At 39.1% G+C, this 27340-nt stretch overlaps 1 protein-coding gene across 2 annotated transcripts in view; it reads left to right on the top strand.

The window, feature by feature from the left end:
- The window catches only part of rpn2 (ribophorin II), a 46683-nt gene extending 20351 nt beyond the window's left edge, over positions 1-26332 (top strand). Inside the window, exons 9-18 of one of the 2 annotated variants that reach the window (XM_080204764.1) lie at positions 880-985; positions 3413-3504; positions 3643-3757; positions 6039-6233; positions 8379-8465; positions 11189-11284; positions 13541-13616; positions 15024-15153; positions 22155-22232; positions 26028-26332. In XM_080204764.1, the coding sequence (XP_080060890.1) occupies positions 880-985; positions 3413-3504; positions 3643-3757; positions 6039-6233; positions 8379-8465; positions 11189-11284; positions 13541-13616; positions 15024-15153; positions 22155-22206 (949 nt within the window). In that variant the 3' untranslated portion in view covers positions 22207-22232; positions 26028-26332. The remainder of the gene's footprint in view (positions 1-879; positions 986-3412; positions 3505-3642; positions 3758-6038; positions 6234-8378; positions 8466-11188; positions 11285-13540; positions 13617-15023; positions 15154-22154; positions 22233-26027) is intronic. The other variant, XM_080204765.1, reaches the window with a different exon arrangement.
- The last annotated feature ends 1008 nt before the right edge of the window (positions 26333-27340 follow it).

The raw sequence follows: 27340 nt of genomic DNA, 5'->3' as shown, positions 1-27340 counted from the left end.
GCTTTTTTTAAAAGAGTGATTTTAAATTAGTCAATCTCCAAAAAACACATTTAAACAGGGGAATTGAAAAATTTGTACCTTTAGCACCCTGGTGCCCTGAAATATTGGGATACAAGTTTCATATCTGCAAACTCCTATCTTCCTGTTTCTGAATGGCACTGGGGGAAAACACCATGTAGGAATATGCTTCTATGTTTAGCTTGAGAATTAATTCACATCATCTGAGGGTTTTTTCATTCACTCACTTTGAGTATCGCTGGCTGGGCCAGCATTTATTGCCTATCCCTAATTGCCTTTGAACTGAGTGACTTGCTAGGTGTATTCAGGGAGCATTTAAAAATAACCACATTGCTGGAGTCACATGTAGGCCAGACCAGGTAAAAACAACAGATTTCCTTCCCAGGTGGTTTTTAGCAATAATTGACCATGGTTTCATTGGACTTTTAATTCCAGTTGTTTATTGGATTCAAATTACACCATCTCCCATGGTGGGATTTGAATCCAGGCCCTGAGAGCATTACCCTGGATTACAATTCAATGACAATATCACTAAACTACTGAGTAGGATCAGGCTGTCTGCCCATCCTAATTCTGGAATAGCGCATGTTGTGGTGAAGCTGTTCGATGGAATGGGAAGAAAATACTGTACTTTTAAAAATATTTTAAGCACATGCATACATGTTTTTGTTACTCAATTGGAACTAATTCTTCATTCAGGTAATTGCCTGTTACAAAGTGCAAAAATATTGAACTTGGCGCACACACCAGTGCTTCTTGAATTAATGCAAGAAGTCATTGACGTTTTACCTACAACAAATGGCTTTTAAATATTTGCTGATCATTGAAGAATAACAGCTATAATTTTCATTTTTTTATTAGTGATAGTTTTGAATTAAATTTTATGGAGGTAAAGCCACCAAGTGGATATTATGACTTCTCTGTCAATGTGGAGGGTGATAGCCGATTTATAGGAAACCATGTGGAGGTAGGTGCATCATTATAAGTGATATTGAATATTTTTAAAACACATTCATAAATATTAAAAGGCAGATCTGCTAGTATTTAATAAATTTAGTGTAATTTGTTGCATGTTATGTTCTTGAACCCAAACTTCATTTGTGCGGCTGTTCCAGGCTGAGTACTCTCAGCTCAACAATCCCCTTTCTTCAACAATTTTGTGTCTCAACCAACCCATTCTTTGCTCCCAGAAATTGTTTCTGAGTACTTCCAGATATTTAATCTTTCTACCTTGGCTTTGGCTTGCTATGTCTGCTGCATCCTGTACACTAATCTCATCTCCCTTGGTTTATGCTTTAGTTTTCTTTCTCTTGCTCCCTCTTTCCCCCGAGTCCCTAGTCTTCACTCTCTGCTTAGTGTGTTTCACCAGTTCCTGGGAAATTTCTCTGCCTAATACAGGTACCTATTTTTAATCCAGCCCGTTGTAATGTACCTTAAGCCATAAATACAGTAATGAAAAAAGAATAGCAGTTAAGAATAGCAATAAATTAATATTTGGAAGCCAAGAGAGATTTCAAAACACAAAGAAGAGTGAAGAAACTTGCACAGCAAATAAGGGACTTAGAAAAAGCATAAGACACCAATGGGAGAAGGCAAAGCGTTTGTTTTGTGTTTAAAGTTTATTTATTAGTGTCATGAGTAGGCTTACAGTAACACTGCCATGAAGTTACTGTGGAATAGATCAGTGAGAAGCTGAAACAGTGTATGGTACATTTGGTTTTCAGGATGCCATTGAAAAGACACAGCAATACAGCTTCGGAAAGCTCAGACATTTCAATTCTTTGTGCAGATGTTTGTACGAGGACAGAATAATCATTTCCTGGTAGACATCGTTCTTAAATGGACTGATGTAAATGTACTGCTCAGGATTGTTTGAAGGCAGAATGTGTTTTTGATGTGCTTTCGCACTTTTGAGTCAATTCTTTCACATCTGCGGGCTGGTGTGAGTGTATAAGAAAATGGTTGCTGTTGCAACTTATAATTTTTCAGGGAGCCAGCAGAATTTGACAGGGAAGTAGTTTAAACAAAAATGTTTCAGCATTAATTCCCACAGTGGCAATTCCAGGTCGTTAATGTACTAGCTGAAGATAATCTTAGAAGCAATTACAAATTCGTTATTCGCTATATTTAGGAATGTAAAACAAAGTAAATCGAGTCTGTAATTTTGATAATAGATGTTAATTGACGTTGCCACAACAGATATTTTATCAGAAGATTTAATGTACTGTAAAGCCCATAATCCTGAATTCAATCAGGTTTGGCAACTTGGGGAGATGGTGAGAATGAGAAGACTGTACTTGATCTTTTTCTAAATGCTGTAGAAAATAAATGCAAGAACAACGTTGAGAGTTTAACTTGGGTATTTTTCAGAGTTCTCACAGTTCAGATTCATTGGTATACTTATCAAATATTTGGAGCCTGGGATATCTGCAAGGCCAAAACTTTAATGTGCCATAATGCACTTAAATGACAAATTTACCATTACTGCTCTTTCCTGGCACTTCACTTGGAGATCGCAAAATGGTGTTGTGGCCAAGGGGAGAAATGGGCTACCCAACAGAGTTATGGAATTTATTAATTCTCTGCGCCATTAATTTTGCAAACAAGATTTTAGGATAGTTTTTCTGCTCTGCAATTTATGGTTCCTTTCCTTAATTTCCTAATTTTACCTTTACTGATAAGTTGAAACCCTGTCCAGCAGGATACGTTTATCATTGCTTGCTGATATGAGCGGATGAACCGAGTAACTTGATAAAATATAGAGAAATGATTGGATTCCATTCTGTATGACTATCGGATAATTTGCCATGTAAGGAAAATTAAAGAATTAAAATGGTGCCAGAGAGGTGTCCTTATGCTATGTTACCAAGTACTGTAACATCAGTATCTCTATTTCTGGCCCGATACACTGTGGTGGTCTGGCTGGTAAACAATATTTCCATGTTCCTCCAGAGCATTTCTGTCCAATTTTTTATCAGTTCAGTAATGAGAACTTGCAGTATTTTGATTCTAGTTTTGCCCTTTAAAACATGCACATTTTAAAAATGAATAAGCTTAGAATAATGTTCTAACCCGCGTGCCATGAGAAGTAACATCCCTCTAACTTTTTAAGGATTAGTCTTGTCACTGAACTTTAGTGATTCATCTGCTGTGACAAAACCCGAATAGAGGGGAGTGTTTGTGACCTCAGTTCATTGTCTTAAAAGCTGTTGAAATTGGTACCCTGGCTAGCTTCTAGTAAATTGTTGCCCACAACAATGTAGGTCTTAATAAAATTCCATTTTTATAAAGATTTTGTATTGACGTGTCAATAAAACTACATGTCTATGCTACTTTTTCAATCCTAACCAGTAGTGTTTTATAAGCCTCTAACTCATCTAACTTTCCAATCTAGCTAAAAGTCAAGGTTGCCACTGAAGTTGATATCACTAATGTTGACCTTTCAGTAGTCGACAGAGATCAGAGCATTGCACCAAAGACCACCAGGTAAAACAAACTATTACATTTGCTGAACTCCCTGTAATATGGCTGCTGTTTCTGGAATTAATTTGATGTTCCTGAAGATTCACTTATTTAAGAATGCTGTTATTTTAAAAATTTAGTTTTCAATTTTAATTCCAACAGGGTGGTTTATCCATCAAAGTCCAAGGGACTTATTGCTGCTGACAGTCACCAGAACTTTGCTTTATCTTTCCAATTAACTGATGTGAACACGGGAGCTGAACTTACTCCACACCAGGTATATACTATTTGGTTTAATAGTAGCTATTTATTTTGTGTTGTTTAAAAAGGATGTATTGCTGTGTGTGTTGGGGGGGGAATGGTGTCATTGGTTTATGATTTGCAGATTTTCTATTCGAGAACCATAACAAACTGACACATAAACACACACAGTAGACCATGAATTAATGTGTTTGGGTGTTCAAATTTATTTCAAAGTACCATCTAAAATGGGCTAGATTTTGTTTGGGGACCCGAAAGCCACATTGCAGGGGCCAGAAGCAGGAGGTGATCTGGCACTGCAGGGTAATTAATACATTGCTGGTAGCAGCCAGTTAGAGGCTGCTAACCAATTGAGGATGGCATCCTGCCCTCAACCTGCCAGTGCATTGAGAGGGCCAGTATCAAAGGAGTGCTACCGCTGGCAGTATCCAGTGATGAGGTTGCAGTTCCAGACAGAGGGCATCTCATTGGAGAAAGGTTAGTTGGTTGGGGAAGGCATGGTCCAGCTTTCAGGAGTGGGGGCTTGTGGTGCTGCAGTGGCGCATTGCTGAAGGACGGCCATTGCCATTGTTGGGCCACTGCACTGTACATCACAAAGCGCCTTTTTCAAGGAAGGTCCCCCCTCCCCCCCACCAATCCACCCCTCCCCCCCACCAATCCCCCCCCTCCCCCCCCCACCAATCCCCCCCTCCCCCCCCCACCAATCCACCCCTCCCCCCCACCAATCCACCCCCCCCCCCCCCCTCCCCCCCACCAATCCCCCTTCCCTCAAATGCCCTGGGAGACCATCTCAACGTGAGCAAAATGCTCATTTGGGCAGAAAGTAGCCCTTATTTGACTACAAGCGGTGTCACCAAAACATCCACCTCTGACAATATGCTGTGGCAGCAGGAAGATAACAGGCTCTCCTCCTGCCATCTTCCTCACCATGTTATTAACCCTCCCAACTCTTAGCCTGTCGGTAATGGGCCGGAAAACTCAGCCTAGTATTTCCAAAGGAAAGTAATGGTCTTGCCAAACAAACGTACATCGTACATGAGGGCATTATGACTGATTGTCTGGAAAGAAAGTCATCAACCTGAATCATTACCTTTTTCAATCTACAAATGATCTGATCTGAATATTTCTATCATTTTCTGTTTTTAAATCTGACTTCCGTCCAGAAAATGTTGCTGTTGTTATTTAAAGTCGATTCCATGGCTTCCTTTTCTTTCAATTTATCTGAATATAGCAACATATCTTTCCAACTTTATTAAGAATCTTACTATTTCTGAAGCTGTCCGTTAGTGAATAAAGGATTAATAATTTTCACAGGTCTGAATCTCTGAGCTATCCTTCTAAAGAATTGTTGCGCTTTTGGAGCAGCCATGCCTTGTTTCCAGATTTAAGGTTGAAACTAGAATTTTGCATAAATTCATGGGGATGTTCACGAGTGATCGTACATCTTGGCTATAAAAATATAATTAGGATCAAATGTAGGTCATGTGGCCCCTTTATCTCTGTCACTTAAGAAGATCACCATCAAACACCTATATAAGCGGTACTATCCATCTCTACCCCACTCCCCCAACATCCCAGAAATTGTTATGGTGGTCCCTTCAATTGTCACTTGCCAAATTGTATTTGAACTGTAATTTAAAGGAATAATTTTGATGAACAATTAAAGGTTCATTTTGACATGGGGCAACAAGGTGGCACAGTGGTTAGCACTGCTACCTCACAGTGTCAGGGACCCAGGTTTGATTCCTGACTTGGATCACTGCCAGTGTGGAGTTTGCACGTTCTTGCCTTGTCTCTCTGGGTTTCCTCCAGGTGCTCCAGTTTCCCCCCAGAGTCCAAAGATGTGCAGGTTAGGTGGATTGGCCATGCTAAATTGCCCGTTAGTGTCAGGGTTATTAGCTAGGGTAAATGCATGGGGTTATAGAGTTAGGACCTGGGTGGGATTGTGGTCAGTCAGTCTTGATGGGCTGAATGGCTTCCTTCTGCAGTGTAGTATTCTATGACATTGAAGAGAAGCTAAACAATGGGAGGGAACAGAAGGGTGAAACCAAGAAAAAAAATCAGAAATTGGAATGAGAAACACACTGGTACTAAAAAATTGACAATTGAAAACTTCCTGCCATAGCAGCAAGATCTACAAACTGCAGAGCTCTTAATTTGTGGGATTGTAAGGGTCAGTTTTGCAAAATGCCATATTTTCTACGCAGCGATTGATTGTTGTATCTCAAGTAAAATGCTGACCTTGTCAACACTTTACTCGTACATCGTTAAATGCTGAGGTACATTGTATGTTTTAGACTTTCGTCCGACTCTACAATCAGAAGACTGATCAGGAAGTGATATTTGTGGCTGAACCCGACAGCAAAAAAGTGTACAAATTTGACCTGGATGTGGCTGAGAGAAAATCTGAATTTAATTCAGTCTCTGGAACGTATTCACTGTTTTTGATAATTGGAGATGCAACACTTGAAAACCCAATTTTGTGGCACCTGGTAAGTCTGTGTTCTCTGATTGAAAATGATTAAATGTTCTACAATGTGTGTAATGGCAATACAAATGAAGATGACTCCTACGCTGTTTTTTTTAAACATCCACAGTCATTCTTTTGACTTGTTGGACTGATTTGAAAATTTGTAAAGTTCTGCGATTCCTGTATTTTTGTTTACTCTAATACTGCTAAGTTTAAAGTCAAGCCGTTCCAAGTAATGGCTTAATGTAATGTATGCACCTTGTATCATCTGGTTAATTTGCCATGTGCTGACATTACCAAACTGTTTTGCATCTGGCTGAAAAAAGGTTTTTGCTTTCCAAAACTACCACAATTTATCAACAAATTCTTGTTTATTCATGTGAACATGTTTTAATTTTGTTCTCCATTGCACATGAAGTGAAACCTAAAATGTGGCCATTAACATTTTTGAACACTCCTTTTGATCTTGCACTGAACGCCTACTATACTCAGCAAATCTTTTGCATTAAAGCTTACCGAATATACTATCATTGATACAGTACCATTTTCTATATCGATTTGTCACTAAATGACATTCCTATTTTGAACATTCTTCTGCTGCGTGACTCTCATGAGATCAAATGTTCTATACTCAATGGTTATCAGTGGAAGGACTACAGACCATGGCACAAGAGAAGAAAATGTTCCATGATTTGGTGCAGTCAGAACTAAACCTGATTGAGCACCGAGTGAAAGTTATTTTGGAAGAGTAACTGCACGTCAGTTCCACATAACATTTATGCATATAGAATCCTGCAGTGCAGAAGGAGGCCATTCAGCCCATCAAGTCTGTACCAACTCTCTGACAGAACATCTTACCCAGGCCCTATCCCTGTAACCCCTTATATTTATCCTGCTAATTCTCCTAACCTATGCATCTTTGCATACAAAGGGACAATTTAGCATGGCCAATCCACCTAACCTGCACATCTTTGGACATGTTTTGTTAAATCAGAAATTCGAATCGATTTAGTAGTTAATCCCATATTAAACAGACTACATTATTGAGTTAGTCGGAATCAAGGGTTTGACCCTAGATAAGAAAATATATCATTCTGGCTCATTTTATGTTCTAATCCAAATTTGACATCTCCATGAGAAGTTTAACATCTTATATTTTCACTGTTAAATGCTTTTCATAGGATGAGATCATAGAATCCCTGCAGCACAGAAGGAAGCCATTTGGCCCATCAAGTCTGTGACCACACTCCCACCCAGGTTCCACTCCTGTAACCCCACACATTTACCCTGCTAATCCCCCTGACACTAGAGTCAATTTAGCAATCAACCTAACCCCCACATCTTTGGACTGTGGGAGGAAGCCGGAACACCCAGAAAAAACCCAAGCAGACAAGGGAAGAAAGTGCAAACTCCACACAGAAAGTGACCCAAGGCCAGAATTGAATCTGGCACCCTGGCTGTGTCAGGCAGCTGTGTTAATCACTGTGCCACCATGCCGCCCTAGATGACAAGTCCAAGGGAATCCCTTTCAAATGCATTGGATTGTTATTGTTCCGAATTCAATGTATCCTTTAGGTTTTTGAACTCTGTTTTCTAAAATTAAGGAACTAAAAATGGAAGAATAGCTATGGTGTAAAAAACCAATCACTTTCCCAGTACATCTGCAGTTCCACAGAGTTCTGTGAAGAAATGTTTGATGTTATTAAAAATGTAGGAGCAATGTATTTGTCACGCCTAATACTTAGAGCTCAAAAGTTTATTTTATGATGTTCTGTGCAAAACCACAAAAAAAAATTGATTGGAGACCAGAGTTAAAATACCTCACTAAGAATGTGAAATCTGTCACACACAAAACCATTGAAGAGACGTGGTTTCTCTCCAGTGCTTCAGAAAAATTAGCTTGCAGCAGTTATTACTCTGAAAGTTGCTGTTGTCAGACTTTTTATTGTTAATTATTCTTTTAATATCAAGCCTGTAAGTACTGGGTTCTTATGGTTTTCACTGCACTAATTAGATTTCTAGCTTGCAACTTTCCAACTCTCCTTTCAGGTGCTCCTTAACACTTACCCCTTTGACAAATGGTCCCTTAGGCGTTTGATATGTAATTTTTTTTAACAGTACAGTGAATCTAGAATCAATGTTTGATTTTTAAAAATTTTCTTCATAGGCCGATGTTGCAATTAAATTTCCTGATGAAGAAACTCCGACCCCAGTACAGACTCAGAATCTCTTTGCCCCCAAGCCTGAAATTCAGGTAGGTGCTTGTAGAAGATTGCTTACCTAATGAAGGAGCAGTGCTCTGAAAGTTCATGATTCTATAAACTTGTTGGACTTTAACCTGGTGTTAAGAGACTTATTACAGCGCCCACCCTAGTCCAACACCGGCATCTCCACATCAAGATTGCTTAGAACGGATGTTGTTGTAATAAAATGTTAAGCTAATCACAATACTATACTCTCTATTAGAATGGCAAGAGTTTGATAGTGCGCGCAAATGTTCATGTTCTCTATCTTACATACCATAATGTTAAAATTCTTAATGAATTGAATTAATTACATGCCTCAAACCGTATGTGATGTTCTCCTAGGTTACTTTGCACTTCACACAAGATTATGTCACATTTGGGAAGGAGGAAAGATTTAGTGATATTATCAATACCAATTGATGCATCAAGTTAACATGCATTTTAAAAGTAATTTGTATCTAACTTTTGATGCATTTAATTATCCAAAGAATGGCACAAGTCAAATATATAATGAAGACCATAGAACAGGATCCATGTCCTGTTTGTCATGGCCAACCCATTCATCAAATGTAAACTCTATTCTGCAAGTTATTAGCATCTGTGCTTCAGTGTGTGGACCAGTGAATTCTCAAGCTCCAAAATAATTGCACATTAACACAATATGATTCATTAACCGAGGTTTAAGAGGACAAAAATTTAATTTAAAGTACTGTGTAAACTTCTGTCTTATTCAAATGTGTTAAGCCACATTGAATAGTAGTCCCAAGTCAAACATGTCTCCCAATTCTTTATTAATTGCAGTGTTCTCTTGCCTCAGCTACTCCCTTTGACAAAGCATTCTGTACTGTACAGCCATTTGCTAATGGAGCTTTTGACAACCTCTTAATAAGCTTGTCTTCATAACCACAGTGCAATATTCCTGGCGTCGTTCTGTGATGCTTGCCCCCTGTGGCTTTACTATCTTTTCAATAATTGGTGGTCTCAAAACTGTAAATTTGCCATTATTTTTTATTGTTTGTCCCTATTTTACAAAACCAAAAATGCTATTGTTTGTTAATCGCTTTATGTACATACCCTTCCGCTTTCAAGAAGTTACAGATTTATGTTTATTGTTTGCTCAGTTCATTGATATCCATCAGTGCCTTTGTATTTAACATTATTTCCACATTTCTTGTTTTTCCTTCCAAAATGTATTACTTCACATTTCTGAGTAATAAATTGAATCTGCCACGCCCGCTAACCTACTGTTTTTCTACTAGGCACTTTGCAATTCTCTGACCTTATAATTTGAATTTAACAACTTCAGATCTCAACTTCATTGCCATCTTATCTTAGGCAGTAAATGGGTAACATGGGTTACTGGTTACGAGAGCAGGATTAGGCTATTAAGTTGGATGATCAGCCAAGATGGTAATGAATGGTGGCAGAGCAGGCTCAAAGGGCCAAATGGCCTTCTGCTCCTTTCTTCCATGCTTCTATGTGAGCTGCCATTTTTGGGCACCAGGTTAAAGTCCAACAGGTTTATTTGGTAGCACAAGCCACAAGCTTTCAGAGCGCTGCTCCTTCTTCAGGTGAGTGGGAGTTCTGTTCACAATCAGGGCATATAAAGACACAAACTCAGTTTACAAAATAATGGTTGGAATGCAAGTCTTAACAGGTAATAAAGTTTTAAAGGTACAGACAATGTGAGTGGAGAGAGGGTTAAGCACATGTTAAAGAGAGGTGTATTGTCTCCAATCAGGACAGTTAGTGAGATTTTGCAAGCCCAGCCAAGTCATGGGGGTTACAGATAGTATGACATGAACCCAAGATCCCGGTTGGGGCCGAACTCACATGTCTGGAACTTGGCTATCAGTTTCTGCTCAGCGATTCTGTATTGTCGTGTGTCATGAAGGCCACCTTGGAGGATGCTTGGAGAACATTTCTGACATGGCAGGAGGGGCAGGTTGATTTTGGAGTAGATATCTCATGTTGGCATGTAGTGCATGGTGATCTGCATCTGTGGTGTTGACCATCCTTTCTTCCAGCAGTCTATAGAGTAATGGTATGTATCCAGACTTGATTGTCTCCGATATGTCTTTTATTTCTTCAGTTTCTCTCATTTTGCCTCATTTTTTGTGCTACCAGTGCGCCTTTTCACCATCTCCGTTCTGCACAGAAGTGCACTTCACGTGGCATGTGCACTTTCTACTTTCTCTGAATCCATGTCCCTTTTTTAAATGTTCCTATTTATAATACCTTCAGATCCAGAGGAAAGGTTTTAAAACCAAACCAATGACTTCTGTTTTTCGACACATTACCTGACTTGTTGAATATTTCCAGCTGTGTCCATTTAAATTTTTTATTGTGACTGGACAAACTTCCACCATATCTATTTCCCTACTGCCTTTTAATGTTGTGTCCCATTCATTATCCAGTCCATCTTTCTTTCTTTGTTGGACAGGTGAAACTTGTACTTTTATATCCAGTGATTCATCTTATAAATATGTTTTCAGCCCACTTTCTGTTAACACTGGAAACCTATCAATCCATTTCGTTGTTGATGTAGGCATTTTTGAATAGCAGTGTTTTTAGACTTCTAACTTACAGCAGCGCCCATCATAGGATGTAAGTGCATTGATTCTTTAATTAAGAGGTCCATCATCTCTTGTAACATTAGCTGCAATGTAGTAATGGATCTTTTAACACTGCTTGCTTTTTTTTAATACAATAAACTTTTTTCTCTTTATAGCACCTCTTTCGGGAACCTGAAAAGAAACCGCCCATTGCAGTCTCCAATACTTTTACTGCCCTTGTTCTCGCACCCCTCTTACTACTTGTAATTCTGGTAAGTAAATAAATAAAGTAAGTAAATAAAGTGGAACTGAGCAGCGACAGATCAGCCATGATCTTATTGAATGGTGGGGCAGGCTCGAAGGGCTGGATGGCCTACTCCTCCTATTTCTTATGTTCTTATACTTTAATTAGGGTTTTAGATTTTGCTTTTAATCCCGTGACTGATGGGGATTGCCTTTAAAACTGCAATATAAATGATGTATAGTGAAGTATTGCTTTCTTTGTCCCTAGATTTAATGGGGAGTGTAAACATGTCAGGACCTTTTCTCACACAGTGGTCATGTAAAGTTTGTATCCTTTCAGTGATGATTGAGAGGCTCCAGTTAAAGAGGAGTTTGAAATGAGCTGAGCTAACAATTCTGACTAAATATTTAGACCAATTTCACTATAAAGAATTGAGGACTGAATTAGATCCAATTACTGTAATAACATTTTAAATTGTACAGCCTGGAAGGCTTTAACTATTATCAATGAGATTTTGCTAACTTGCATATAAAAAAAATCTACAAACTTGTGGTCGAATCAGAGTAGTTGTATGCATTTACTTGTTGAACAAAACAAAATTCATTATCAAAGTTTGCCAAGCTTCTGTCAAAATCAGATAACACCATAAGGAGGAAACGCAGACTTTCAATTTTAATTGTACGCAGATTTATGGGAACAGACATTTGTTTCGGGTGGTGACTTAAAACAGTGACTGCATTGGAATTGAACATAAGGCTCTGTTCAGTGGATGGCTGATCTGATATAATCTGTTCTGCTCCACCAACCAAGAAATTTCTACCCTCAAACATGACTGTTGTGTAGGATTTTGGCAGGCATTGGGTGTGTAGCAAGTGTGACGTGGTGTATTGTAAATTGATAAAAATAGTCTAGAAACCCTAATCCAAATCATTTTTTTTAATTAAACTAACAACCCAAGTTAGAAATAAGTAGTTTATTGGTCAGAACATTGAATATAGGAGTTGGGACATCATGTTGAAGTTGTACAGGACATTGGTAAAGCCACACTTGGAATATTGTGTACAGTGCTGATCACCCTATTATAGAAAGGAAATTATTAAACTAGAAAGAGTGCAGAAAAGTTTTGCTAGGATGCTACTGGGACTTAATGGTTTGAGTTATAAGGAGAGGCTGGATAGACTGGGACTTTTTTCTCTGGAACGTAGGAGGCTTAGGGGTGACCTTGTAGAGATTTGTAAAATAACGAAGGGCAAAGAGCAGCTAGATAGTCAATATCTTTTCCCAAAAGCAGGGGAGTCAAAAACTAGAAGGCATTGGTTTAAGGTGAGGGGGAGAGAAAATGGTCCGGAGGGGCAATTTTTTCACACACAGGGTGGTGAGTGTCTGGAACAAGCTGCCCGAGGTAGTAGCAGAGGCGGATATAAAAAGTGTTTAGACAGTTACATGGATAAGATGGGTATAGGGGGCTATGGGCCAAACGCGGGCAATTAGGATTGGTTTACAGATTTAAAAAGGGGTGGCATGGACAAGTTGGGCCGAAGGGCCTGTTTCCATACTGTAAACCTCTATGACTCTTGTTTCCTCATGGGAAGAACTCTAGCAAAAGACTGGCACTGAAATTAAATGTCTGCAATAATTAATTAAAACATCATTGTCAGTTACCTTGAGAACCCTTAGATTTGACGTCTCCGAGGTGTCCATGAGATGAAATGCTACTAATCCAGCATTAAAATATTGAAGTATTAGTAGTTACAGGCATTAAGCTGCACAGCAGTGGCAATTATAAAATCAGAATTTGTGGTGATGGCTAAAGCCCACAGCAAATATGATGGTGTCTTCAGGGTTTCACTTTGTGATCGTTGGTCTTCTGCTTCTTAGTAATATTGTCTTCTAAAGTGGATCGGCACACATGAAGACAGGGGTGGGGTGTCAATTTGGGTCTATCTAGCAATATGCTGTGGCTAACCACAGTTTGTCTATTCCCTAAGGAATTGGGGAGAAATCTCCCACGGGATTATCCCTTTTTATGTAATCCTAAGGAATTAATATCATTGACAAAGGTGGTGTACTTCAAGTTGCATCATAGAATGAATGGCTCTGATGGATTTTTTTGACTTCCCTTTTCATTTGTCGCTGTATAAAGCCTTGCATGTTAGACAGAAATGGTAACATCTTTTAAAGAAGGCATAATATTAAATTCTAAACTGAGATATATTTGAGATGCACTTATTATTTTGAAAGTTATTTTGAACCTTATTTTTTATTTTTCTTTTTTTTTTTGCAGTGGATCAAACTTGGTGTCAACATTTCCAATTTTACTTTTTCTCCAAGCACCATCATCTTCCATTTGGGCCATGCTGGTGAGTGTGTTTTCCCCATAGAAAAGTAAAGGATTGTTCAAGAAATGAATCAAATTCACTACTTGGGCACACATTTACATTGAAAAACTCTGCCCTGCCTGTTTCTTTACACAACCTGTTGCTGTGATACACGATCCCATCATTAGTGTTTTCCGTGTTCAAAGTGTCATACTTGCTTGTCATTTCCAAGTCATTACCACTTGCTATGTTTTTTTTTAAAGTGTTCTTCCTCACATCCCCTGCTGCAACCTTTACCCAAAACATTCCCAACCTTGGTCCTTGCCAGAGATACGGTTACCCTCGGGTTAAATCACCACCAGTCAGCACTCTCTCAAAAGGGAAGAGTAGCCTGTGGCCCTCTGGGACTATGATGGCTTCCCTAGAATAACCTTAACATCAATTGAGTAGTAATTCAATAACTTGTCATTCTGCAATTATGCAAGACCGCATTTGTTTCTGCAATACTGGTTCCTCTTTTTTTTCTTGTGATTTAATTATTTTGATTGTTATATCATTAAAGTTTATTTATTAGTGTTACAAGTAGGCTTACATTAACACTGCAATGAAGTTACTGTAAAAATCCTCTAGTCGCCACACTCTGACACCTTTTTGTGCACTTTTGAGTACCTTTATTTGTTTTTATTGCCTTATTCCTTTATTTGTGAGTGTCAAGGAAATGATAGGTTCAAGTTAATTCAGAGAGTGTTGAATTACAACTTGATGTAAAGATGTAAATGAAAAGAATGAACAAAATGCAAAAATACGTGTACCAGTGCCAACAGAATTTTCTTTGTATGTTCTTGTAAAAGTCAGCAACGGCCCCATAATTGGCTTTTCTGTGGACATGTATGGGGCCATTGAATCTGCAAACCTAGGAATTAATATTGGATGACACTGCTATGTAAAAAAGTAAACTGACGTCCAATAGTTTTTCATTGCACTATTTTTAATTATTGGCAAGAGCTTATTGATTGGGTAACCCAAGTCAAAGTTTGATTTCTAATCTCTAGCAATCAAACTTGAGACCATGCCTGTCTATCTTTGGTGTTCTGCTGGGAGATTGTAAACCAGTATTAATGGTGATTATATAAAACTTGCAGTCTGGATCAGCTGATGTTCCACATTGAGATAGTTTACAAATTTAAGGTACTGTGGAGAAAATACTTTTAATTGTCTTGTAATTTTAGGGAACTGGTGAAACCAGGTGCTGCACACAGATAACTGAAATTTAAATATTGACATTAATTAAGAACCTAAATACAACATAGCAGTATTTGATAAAGTAATGAAACTTGATGACCAAATACAGCATCCCCATGTTGACCAAGTCAGTCAGTGAACTTCTTAGTTATTATCAGACTAAATCGAATATCAGCCTGAATTTTATTTTTACCTTGTTTTCTTCAGGTATGTTGGGGCTCATGTATGTATACTGGACTCAGCTGAACATGTTTCAGACTCTGCAGTATCTTGCCATACTTGGCAGCATCACATTCTTCGCTGGGAACAGAATGTTAGCTCAGAAGGCAGTAAAGAGGTAAGGAATTCTCATCCAGCCCAAATGTTCTATTAATTCTTCAGAGCTGTATGTTTGCTCTTAATCCATTTAAAGGATTGAGTTTTTTTAAAAATCAAATGTTGATGTTAAATATTTTATCGACACTTAAAAAGAAATGAAATATGCAACACTCACCACACTGAATGACAGGAGCTGTATTCGAGGCTATTGAATTCAGGTAGAGTAATTTATGGTTTTGAAAGTCCCCAAATGGTCAATATATTGAAAGGTGACTATTCCTCAGGGTCTCACTTGTGCTGTGGAGTTTAATGTCAATATAGCTGGAAGATAGATTGTGGGGGTGGAGCACAATCTAAATCAACACTTGGTTAAACACTTGGTCTCAACACCTGGTTAAACCTGTTGGGCTTTAACCTGGTGTCGTGAGACTTCTTACTGTGCCCACCCCAGTCCAACCCCAGCATCTGCACATCTTGATCAACTAATGTGCTGAACATAAAAATTGATGAAAAATTCACTTAGCAAACAATGAATTTAAGTTTCAAGAACTTCATGGTCACTATAACCAAACAAAACTAGTAGCATTTAATATTTAAAATTTCTGAGTATCTGCAATGGTGATTTACTAACATATATTTGTATAATGCACTTAACATCGTTAAAAAATCCCAAGGTGCTTCATTGGAGAATTTGACATTGAATCGCGTAAGATAACAGGACAGATAACTTAAAGCTTTGTCAAAGCAAGGAGCATCTTGAGGGAGTGGAGCAAGATGCTGAGGCAGTCCATCACTTCAATAATCGTGAATACCTTCATTCTGGACAGGATATCTGCTCTTTCAACTATAGCATGCATATATCTGCAGAGCATTCCTATCTGTGAAGCAATCGTTAAGAAGTTACACTTCAGTGCAATGCATTGTATCGTTCTCTCTAAAGTACCTTGCTGTAAAGCAGTGCTATCCCTGAGCTAGGAGATGTGTTAGCTGCATCTGTCCAGACACCGTTTCTGCTTTAATAAAACTTGTGAGCAACGTGACTCAGTTTGTGAGTGGCAGGCTGATAATGCCTGGCTCCCAGTCAGGGCTGATGGAGTTCACTGTTACTGTTCCTTTGTCAGAGCCCCTGATGAAGGGTGATCTCGATTCAAAACGTTGGCTCTATTCTCTCTCCGCAGATGCTGTCAGGCCTGCTGAGGTTTTCCAGTATTTTCTGTTTTTGTTTCAGATTCCAGCATCCGCAGTATTTTGCTTTTATCACTGCTTCAGTTGTTAGAGCCCCTTAGTGTGCTGGGATGCGTCGGTTTGAGGGGTTAGTAGGGTGAATTTGTGGTGTTATGAGCATAGAGCCTTCGTGGGATTGTTGTTGTTGCAGACTCGATGGGCTGAATGGCCTCCTGCACTGTAGGGATTCTGTGTCAAGGAGATGCAGTTTCTTGCTGTTTGCACCAGCTCAGTTGATCAAGACAGGTGATTTTGCAACATGGAATAATGTTCCATTCTCTACTCATGGCATTCTTCATTTTGATGCACAAGATCTTTCTACCAAAATGCAGGAAGCAACAGGGCAGCTCTCTGTAGAAAATGAAACCTCAGCATCGGATTCCCATTATTGGCAATTTCCAAGTGATCCAGGGTCTGCTGAATGTAATCTGTCATTGTAATGTAGCATGGGCAGCACAGTGGCACTATGGTTAACACTGCTGCCTCACAGTGCCAGGGACCCACGTTCGATTCCTGGTTTGGATCACTGTCTGTGTGGAGTTTGCACATTCTCCCTGTGTCCGGGTGCTCCGATTTCTTCCCACAGTCCAGAGATGTGCGGTTTAGGTAGATTGACCATGCTACATTGCCCTTAATGTCAGGAGGACTAGCTAGGGTAAATGCATAGAGTTTACAGGGCTAGGGCCTGGGTGAGATTGTGGTCGGTGCAGACTCAATGGGCCAAATGGCGTCTTTCTGTAGTCTAAGATTCTATGATTATTAAGTCACATCGAGGAGATAAATAAGCTGGAAAAACTAGTTTTTTGGGGCGTTGTGTTGGGTGACAGTTCTGAAAAAGCGATGCTGCCTACCCTTTTATCAGAGGGATGATTGTTTGGAAGCGGGAAGTGGAACTCTTTTGAAATGTTGGAGATTATTTCGGATAAAAACAAAATACTGCAGATACTGGAAATCTGAAATAAAAGCTGAAAATAATAGAAAAACTCAGGATTGGCACCATCTGTGGAGAAAGAAATAGATTTAACATTTTGAGTCTGTTATTACTCCTCTTCTGCTTTTGTAGAATTATAGAATCCTGCAGTGCAGAAGGAGGCCATTTGGCGTATCAAGTCCACCTCAACCACAATCCCACCCAGGCCCTATTCCCATTAGTTCATGTGTTTACCATAGCTACTGCCCCGGACACTAAGGGGCAATTTAGCATGGCCAATCCATCTAACCTGCACATCTTTGGACTGTGGGAGGAAACCCACGTGGACATGGGGAGAATGTGCAGACTCCGCAATGACAGTGACCCATACTGGAAATCAAACCTAGGTCCTTGGCGCTATGAGGCAGCAGTGCTAACCATGTGCCACCGTGCTGCCCCATGCACTTAAGAGCTGTTAGCTACTTTTTGGTGGAGCTTATTTTTTATCAGATTAATAGATTTTTGGAATTAGGTTATTTTTAAATATTGCTATTTTTACACTTTTCTGACTGCTGTTACGCAACTGAGCGGAGAAATCCAAAACAGCTTTTAGAATGGTTTTGTCATATCTTTCATTGTTCAGATTCTACTTGACCCCAACCCACTTCCCCATAGAAGTGATGGATATGCTGTGCTGAGCGCAGCTGCTCAGCGTGTGTTTATAAACCCAACTGTGCCAAGCAAATTAAAAATAGAGGGGCTTTCTTTGTGTTGATTCTACATATTTGCATGCAGTTTTGTTTCCGTTGGCTTCAGGAATCTAAAACTGTTATTGAATTCAAATCATCCTCTGTCGTAGAAGAATTTAAATAACTTACATTTTAGAGCTGTCAACTACTTATGTAGTTTATTGGTCACTCATGCAATCAAATTAATTTTGTACCCACACAAACCAAATAGAAATGATATTGATACCCTTTGAGGACTGTAGCATTTCAGGTATAAAATGCATTATGTGTAAGTTTTCCTTTTTATTCAGCGATTGCCAAAAGTCGTGGAACAATGTGGTATTGTAAATAGTCTATGCTGAAGCTTTAAGCTCTGACAGACTCTTGCAACTTTACAGTTGCAGCCTTGAGAGTTAACACACTGCAGTTTAATATAGATTTAGAGCAATCCGTAGCAGTTGACTGCAAGCGCAACATGTGTTTATTTAGCTCACTTTACGTTGAGAAAGGTTATAAGTGTCTTCTCACAGTGAGCTGAAGGCAGTATTATTTGGAAGGATAACCAAAAGCATAATCAAAAAGATTGATTTGGAGGAAGGTCTTAAAGGACAGAGAATTGGAGTGAATTCTGAGCGAGTTGAGGAGTGAAGTGTTGGGGTTTGGATGGTGTGGGGGAAGGGGGAGTTGTGGGGTGGGGACTGAGAGCTGAGCTGTGTAATGGACCATAATGTGGATATGCCGGCGTTGGACTGGGGTAAACACAGTAAAAAGTCTGACAACACCAGGTTTCAGTCCAATCGATTTCTTTGATAGTAAACTCACTAGCTTTCGGGTTAGCCCCTTCGTCAAGTGAATGGAGAGTTCTGGCCTCAGACAGAGCGTATATGCTGTTGTCAGACTTTTTAATGGACCATAAACAGGAAAACAGTATTTGAGTGACTTTTGCACAGGATTTTAATAAAAGCTGCAGAAACCAGGAATCAGAAATAAAAGCAGAAGATGCTGGGAAAACACAGCAGGTCTGGAAGCATCTATACAGAGAGAAGAACTAACATTTCAAGTTCGATGTGAGTCTTCTTCGGAATTCTTGTATGTATGAAAATTTTAATTTTGAGGATTTGTGCAGCCCAAGAGTGAGGAATGGCAGGTAATCAGGGCAATAGGTGTAGTGGAATAGGATAAGAACAAACCAACGTTTTGGGTGGGATGTCATTGGTATGAAGCTTCACTCAGTGTCTAACTGCTTGGTTCCACCTGAGATTGTGGTCTGTCGGGAGAACTTTCTTTCTTTGCTTCATTCCTTCTTCCTTTGCCTGAAGGCAATCTTTGGCTCATTGTCTGCTGATGCTTCACCTTGAGCTTTTTTTTCTTGGCGGTGTTTGTCAATTGTGACTTGCCATTGCCTTCCACTCTCAGTGGTAGAGCAAGGTGCATTGGCCATGCTAAATTCTCCCTCAGTGTACCCAAACAGGTGCTGCAGTGTGATGACTAGGGAATTTTCACAGTAACTTCATTACAGTGTTGATGCAAGCCTACTTGTGACACTAATAAATAATCTGATTTTGATTTGATTTATTATTGTCACATGTATTAACATATAGTGAAAAGTATTGTTTCTTGTGCACTATACAGACAAAACATACCATTCGTAGAAAAGGAAACAAGAGAGTGCAGATTGTAGTGTTACAGTCGTAGCTAGGTTGTAGATAAAGATCAACTTAGTGCAAAGTAATTCCATTCAAAAGTCTGACAGTAGCAAGAAAGAAGCTGTTTTTGAGTTGATTGGTACGTGACCTCAGGTTTTTGTATCTTTATCCTGATAGAAGATGGTGAAAGAGAGAATGTCAGGGGTGCATGGGGTCCTTAATTATGCTGGCAGCAGGAAGTGTAGACAGAGGCTGGTTTGCGTGATGGATTGGTTACATTCACAACTTTTTGTAGTTCTTGTGGTCTTGGACAGAGCAGGAGTCCCATACCAAGCTGTGATATAATCAGAAAGAATGCTTTCTATGGTGCATCTATAAAAGTTGGTGTGAGTCGTAGCTGATGTATCGAACTTCCTTAGGCTCCTGAGTGAGTAGAGGCATTGGGCTTTCTTACCTATAGTGTCGGCATTGGGGGGGACCAGGACAGGTTATTGGTGATATGGACACCTAAAAGCTTGAAGCTCTCGACTCTTTCTACTTCAAATAAACTTGAAAATTGAATCTGTGTCCACCACCATTCAGACAGTGCATTCCCAATTGTAACATGTGATGTTAAAAAAAATCTCCATCTGCCTTCCTATGACCAGCCTTCCTGCCAGTGCAAAATGGTTCTGTGAATTTAATAAAACACCTCATAATTTTGAGCATCTTTGTTAAAGGCTTCAGTTTCCTAGTCTGCTCTAAGGAGAACAATCCTAGCCTCCTGGATCTCTTAGTTACTGCAGTCTGTCTTCCTTGGTATCATTCTGCATAAGACTCCAATGCCTTGTCATCTTTTCTAAAGTGTGGTGCCTAGAATTGGATAGGATTCTCCAGCTGGGACTGATTTCCAAAAGTTCAGCCTAACTTCCTTGCTTGTGTACTCTGCCACCCTTTTAAAAAAGCCATGGCCCAAGTATACTTTTTCAGCAGCCCTCCCCATTTTCCCTCCACATCTATGCTCCCTTTTAGATCTTTCTAACTTAGCAGGGTAACTGTGAGAAGTAAATGTTTGTTTATGCTGCCGGCTGCCTTGTCTGCAGATGACTAACCGTACTTTTTTTGCGAATTCCTGTTGGATCTATAATTTTAGAAGTTCAGCTAAAGCCATTTAAAAATAGATTTGGATGTATTTTATGTATTTTCTCATAGGAGCATACAAATCATGAGGGGAATTTGTTTTAAAGTCACCCAGGTGCAGTATTACATAATGAAAGGATGCAAATTATAAGTCTGTCATGAATCCTGACAATTCTTTAGAATTTTGTAAAACAAACATATCCAATGGATGTTTGTGGTTAATTTATTCAGCAAGTGTAGAAAATTTTATTCCATCCACCTTCCTGGAGGCCAGGCTTGGATTCAGCTGTGACGTTCATCAAGGTCAAATGAGGCAGCGTTACAGCAGTAAAACTGTCATAATTCACAACAGTGCCTTTAGCTTAAGGAAAATAAATTGGAGGAATGGATTCTGGTTGTGATTCTTATCCAACCCTTCTGGCAGTATTAGTCTCTGATGAAACAGGGGCTTGCTGTTATTTCTCCTATTATTGAAAATTTTGTCAATAGCAACTGCTTAAATGGCTCCTTGGCAAGGTACCTAGAAGTTTAAAGTTTATTTATTGGTGTCACATGAAGGCTTACATTAACACTGTAATGAAGTTACTGTGAAAATCCCCTCGTTGCCACATTCAGGCACCTGTTTGGGTACACTGAGGGAGAATTTAGCATGGCCAATGCACTTAACCACGTCTTTCGGACGGTGGGAGGAAACCAGAGCTGCCAGAGGAAACCCAGGCAGACACGGGGAGAACATGCAGGCACTGCACAGACAGTGACCCAAACCGGGAATTGAACCCAAGTCCCTGGTGCTGTGAGGCAGCAGTGCTAACCACTGTGCTGCCCCAGGTACCTGTGAATGCCAATTGGAGCCATGTTTCAGTGAACTCCTTAAGAACGATAAGTGAAAAATGTTGACACAAAAAGAGGGGGACTTGTTGAAGTACTGGAGGCTGTTGTCACCCAAGCATGGACCCGTGATTGGTGGAGAGAAGACAATTGGGAGTGGAGTTTGCTGTTTTCTTTTACATCCATAATTGTTGAAACAGTAATAACACAAGTTCATATCTAACTGAAACATTTTTTTTGTTTAAAACAGTTGAAGTAAAGCACGTGTGAAGTGGGGGTGAAAACAATCAAATGTCAGAGATAGCAGTCACTGGGTTGGAAATTCTCCGATGAAAAATGCCATCACGTATCGCTAGAGTCATTAGTAAACCTCCGGGGGTCAAAAACTTCCATGTAGGCATCAACGATTTGACCTTTTAGTGTGCACGGTTGTGAAGTTTCAACCTATCATCAGTGGCACTTCACTGAACAATGTCTTATTCTATGAACTTCACTTTGAATCATTTTTCCTCTGTCCTTAAAGCTCTTTGTCTTTCTAAATCTCTATTCCTCTCTCCTTTGCCAGGATTGCAGCAGAGCAGAGCAGTAGATTGGCAAAGTATAGGACTCTTCGGTAGAAGGGTTTCTAAGCAACCTAACCCAAGTAAGGGTTTTAAGCGCATCAGCTGTATACATATATGTATGTGGAAAATAAGCGTCTCTGATGTGCATGTGAACCATTAAACATTTCCCATTCTGCTGTGCATGGCAAAAAAAAACTGTTACTGAAATTTGTAATAAAATTGTCTTAGTTTTACATGCTCATTTCAAAGTAAATTTTATCGCTGTTGAGCTCATCCACTCCCCTCATTGGCTGTGAATTTATGGCAAGCCAGACCTTGTTTGGAAGTTTGATCCTCATTCAAAACAGAACTTCTTTAAATCTGGTCCCAAGCGTGTTGAGATCAGGCTAAGATTTGGAAGCAAAGTTATTGCAATATTGCTTGGGGTGACAAACTGTAAATTCTCTTTTTTGATATTTTCCCATTTCTAATTGTTGATGACCTTGGAATTACAGTTAAGGTTTGGGCTTGGAATTAAGAATGGATGTTAACTGTAGAAAATTAGAGGCTTTCATTATAATTAAAGAACCACGTTAGCACAAGAGAACCAACCAGGACAGCAAGCTCTCATCAATTCTTTCAAAGAGTTTCCCTACTTCTTCCCATATAGTCCTTCAACTTTAGTTTTGTATTAATGTTATTTTATTAAAGCCTGTTAAATCTAAATACGCAAGTACTTATAAGCATTGGATAATGGATCAGGATTGAACCTGAAATGGAAGTAAATATATAGCTACTTGTAATGTTGCAAGATAATCTTGAAAATAAATGTTATAATTTGTGCTAACTTCAACAAGAATAAGAACTAACAATACCGTAAGGGTTGGAATAGCACAGTAATGATCTGGGAATGCGTGATCATTTAACGTGGACCTTGATGGAACCAACTATAAACTATATTTGGGCGCTGAAGGTAATGAATTTTTGAGCAATACTGTTGAATGGGACATGTTTCTCCAGTGTTGACCGTAATCAACTGCATGTTGTCCTGCATGCTACGTTTTCATGTTTCAATGTCATGTTTGGTTCTTTGTACATTTTTCAAATTGCTAATAGGTCACAATTATTCAGGAAAAGTATTACTTTGTAAACATTCTGGCATCCATTCACAAACAGTTGAATTGTTTTGAATTAATAATTTCAAGTTGTAATGTAACTTTTTTAGATAAACAGAATTGTATTACATTTCTACTATAGAAAAGTAAAGGCAATCTTCAGCGGCTGCAGATAGAGCAGAGATTGCATTTATAAGCTCAGGTGTCTAAATAGTGTGATATCTTAGTTTTTAGTTGAATTTTAGCTTGTGCAGTGCCTCTTCAAGCTGCACTTTGTCTAGTTTGTCAGTAATTCCATTCATGTGAAATGTTTGGTTTGGTTTGATTTGATTTATTACCATCACATGTATTAGTTTACAGTGAAAAGTATTGTTTCTTGCATGCTATACAGCCAAAGCATGCCATTCTTAGAGAAGGAAAGAAAAGGGTGCAGAATGTAGTGTTACAGGAATAGCAAGGGTGTAGAGAAAAATCAACTTAATGTAGGGTAATTCCTTTCAAAAGTCTGGTGGCAGCAGGGGAGAAGCTGCTGTTGAGTTGGTTGGTACGTGACCTCAGACTTCTGTATCTTTTTCCCCATATATGGTCTTGAGTTAGTTTTATGGAACAACAGTAATTTTATTCATGATCCAATTTACCAAAGCCAAATTTGTGAGCACTTTTAAATTTAGTAATCCCGACTTCGTTATGTGATTATCTTCACCACGGGCAAACGTTATTGTATATCAGTAAGTGAGACTGCCGAAATGCAGTGTTAATTTTTCTGACCACTGCCCTTCATTTATCTTAAATGATACTGAAAGAATCTCATCACTTTTCAAAAGTTCTGGGAGAAACAAATGTGTAATAGAATGGGCACTGATAATAGAATTGTTGCAGGTTAATATCAGGTGGTTTAAAAAGGTACAATCTGAGTTTTCTGTGGTTCTCAAATGGCCGTTTTTCAGGAATAATATTATTGCAGTGAGTGACTCGCATGTTTCAGAGCTCTTAGTACTTCTCAATATCCATTTCCAAAACAATTATTTTACAAAATAGCACTCTAAAATATCCTTGTTTTTCTAAAAATGTGCTGTCATCTTTTTCAAATGTTGCTGCACAAACTGCATGTAAAGACGGACCCTAATTTACCAGATTCTAATTCACTGTATTGCTGTAAATCTTTCGGTGTTTCTTTAAATCAGGCAAAAAATATCTGAGATAATAGAGCATTTAACTATCTCTCCAATATCACTCAATGGTGTCATCATCACTGAATTCCCACCATCAACATCCTGGAGCATACCTTTGACCAGAAACTTAATTGGACCAGCCACATAAACACTGGCTACAAGAGCAAGTTGGAGGCTTGAAATTCCACAGCAAGTATGTCACGACTTGACTCCCTAAAGCCTATTCTCCAGCTACAAAGCATAAATTAGGTGTGTGAGGAATAACCTTCACCTACATGGATGAGTGCAGCTGCAACAACACTCAAGAAGCTCGATACCATCCAAATCAAAGCCTTTTTCATTAGCATCCCATTCACCAATTTAAACATCTCTCCACCATCACTAACAGAGTGGCAACAGTATCTGCCATGTACAAGATAGACTGCAGAGACTTGTCAATCTCCTTAGATAGCACCTTCCAAATCTACAACCATCTGGGAGATCAAGGACAGTAGATGGGAGCACCAACAACTGCGAGTTCCACTCCAAGCCACATACCATCCTGACTTGACACTATTTTGCCACTCTTTTACTGTCACTGGGTTGGAATGTTGGTACTCCCTTTTACAGCACTGTGCGTGTACCTACACCACATGGACTTGCAGTAATTCATGAAGGTAGTTCAACAACACCTTCACAAGTGTAATTACGATGGGCAACAAACTGGCCAAGCCAGAAATATCCAGATCCCATGAAGTAATTTTTTAAAAATTGCCTTTGTGTAAATGAAATTGTAATTAATCTCTTTTGTGAACCAGTGTTATAGTGGATGTATGTTCAAGTTTTCTACTCTCAAATGTTCACTGCACGCCCATCCGGTGTAATTTAACAGTTGCTTATTATCAATTTTCCATGCACGCAAAAGAAGTCAGATTCAGATGTTTGCATCTCATACTGAAGTTAGTTAAAAATCTTCCTTAAATAAAAGGTGAATAGAATATTTTAAGCTTACCTTAATGGTTCCTCTCTAAGACTGCTTAAGGGAAACCGCATTTTGAGTCCCTCACTTGTCACACTGACAACTTGAATATGAACTCAACAGGGACCCAGAGTAATTTTTAAAATCATGCTCTCTATGTGGATTAATGTGAAATAATAAGAGCAGTCACTTAACTTCAAGTAGCTGTTTTAGAGCTGAGACCATATCATTCTTAAATTCCCATGATGGTGTAAATTTGAGAGAGTTTTAACTGGAACATTCAAAGAAAAGCTGTTCAAAGAAAAAATGTAGCAATGTGGATGTGATGTGCAGCACATGTAGGCTTTTTGTGACAGAATGCACTGCAAATCATATCAGCTGTCCCTGTGGAAGATATTAAAAGCTCAGCTTGGAATTTGCAGAAACTCAGTGTCTGGGCTAGAAAAATTATTGATTAGCATTTCTTTGAAAGTATTGTACATTTTTAGTTCAGGAGAAATGGTCAATAGATGACCAGCAGTTAAAGGAATTTTACATGGTAGCGGTTCACATTATACAATCATGTTCATTATTTAATGCAGCTACATTTAAGAGTCCTGGTACTGATGGTGTTTCTTTTTCCTCTAAACTTACATGGTTTTCTTCTTTCAGAACAGGGAATTAATAGAAGTTATGAAAAGGAAAATTCTGAAGATGAAAGATATTTCTCAAGCCTGAGGATGTGCCACTGAATTGTGAAACCTGATTGTAATTTCTTTTTTGAATTGGTGAAGGTATTTTTTTTAAAAAGTGCACTGATATTTGGTTGACGTGAGGCTTGATTTTTGCAAGTGCATCTTTTGGGAACATCTCAAACATGTGCTTAGCTTCCCTTTTGGTTCCCTCTGGTTTTGTAATATCAGTTATGTTTTCTGCAATAAACCTGAGCAGGAAATAAAATATTGTCATCACCTTTATTGAAATGACCACCATACTTTTAAAGTTTCTCTGGAGCGTGCACGATGGAAAAGTTTATGGTCACTTGGCTACTTGTTTATGTATATGTTTGTTTATTAGTCACAAGTAGGCTTACATTAACACCGCAATGAAGTTACTGTGAAAATCCCTTCGTCGCCACGCTCCAGCGCCTGTTCGGTACACTGAGGGAGAAGTTAGCATGGCCAGTGCATCTAACTTGCACATCTTTGGACTGTGGGAGGAAACCGGAGCACCTGGAGGAAACCCACGCAGATGCAGGGAGGACATGCAAACTCCACACAGATAGTGACCCAAGCTGGGAATCGAACCTGGGCCCCTGGTGCTGTGAGACAGCAATGCTAACTACTGTGTCACCATGCTGCCTGTAAATATATATATATATTTATGCAGTACACCATTAGTATCAGCTAATTTAACTGTTAGCTGGTACTAATGGTGTCTTGCATGAATATATGATTTAAAATAACATAATTGATATGAACACATATACAAAGTAGGAGCAGGGGTAGGTTACCTAGCCCCTCCAGCCTGCTCCACCATTCAGTAGGTTATGGCTGATCCGATTGTAACCTCAACTCCACATTCCTGCCTGCCCCAATAACCTTGAAAGATTAAAAACCCCTCCAGCTTCTGCTTTTAAAATATTCAAAGACTCTCCTTCCACTGCCTTTTGAGGAAGTGTGTTCCAGAGGCTCACGAAAATCTGAGAGAAGAAATTTCTCCTCTTCTCAGTCTTAAAAGGGCGATCCCTTATTATTAAACACCGAGCCCTAGTTTCAGATTCTTCGACAAGAGGAAACACCCTCTCCATATCCACCCTGTCAGTGCCCCTCAGGATCTTAAAAGTTTCAATCAATTCACCTCTTGAACTCTAATGATACAAACCTAACTTCACCCAACTTTTCCTCATAATATAGCCTGCCCATTCCAGCTATTAGTCAAGTAAACTTCTGAAATGCCTCTAATGCATTTACATCTTTCCTTAA

The sequence above is a fragment of the Carcharhinus amblyrhynchos genome, chromosome 16 (genome assembly GCF_965287045.1).
Source record: "Carcharhinus amblyrhynchos chromosome 16, sCarAmb.v2.hapA, whole genome shotgun sequence".
Lineage (NCBI taxonomy): Eukaryota > Metazoa > Chordata > Chondrichthyes > Carcharhiniformes > Carcharhinidae > Carcharhinus > Carcharhinus amblyrhynchos.
This window is presented reverse-complemented; position numbering and strand designations above follow the sequence as displayed.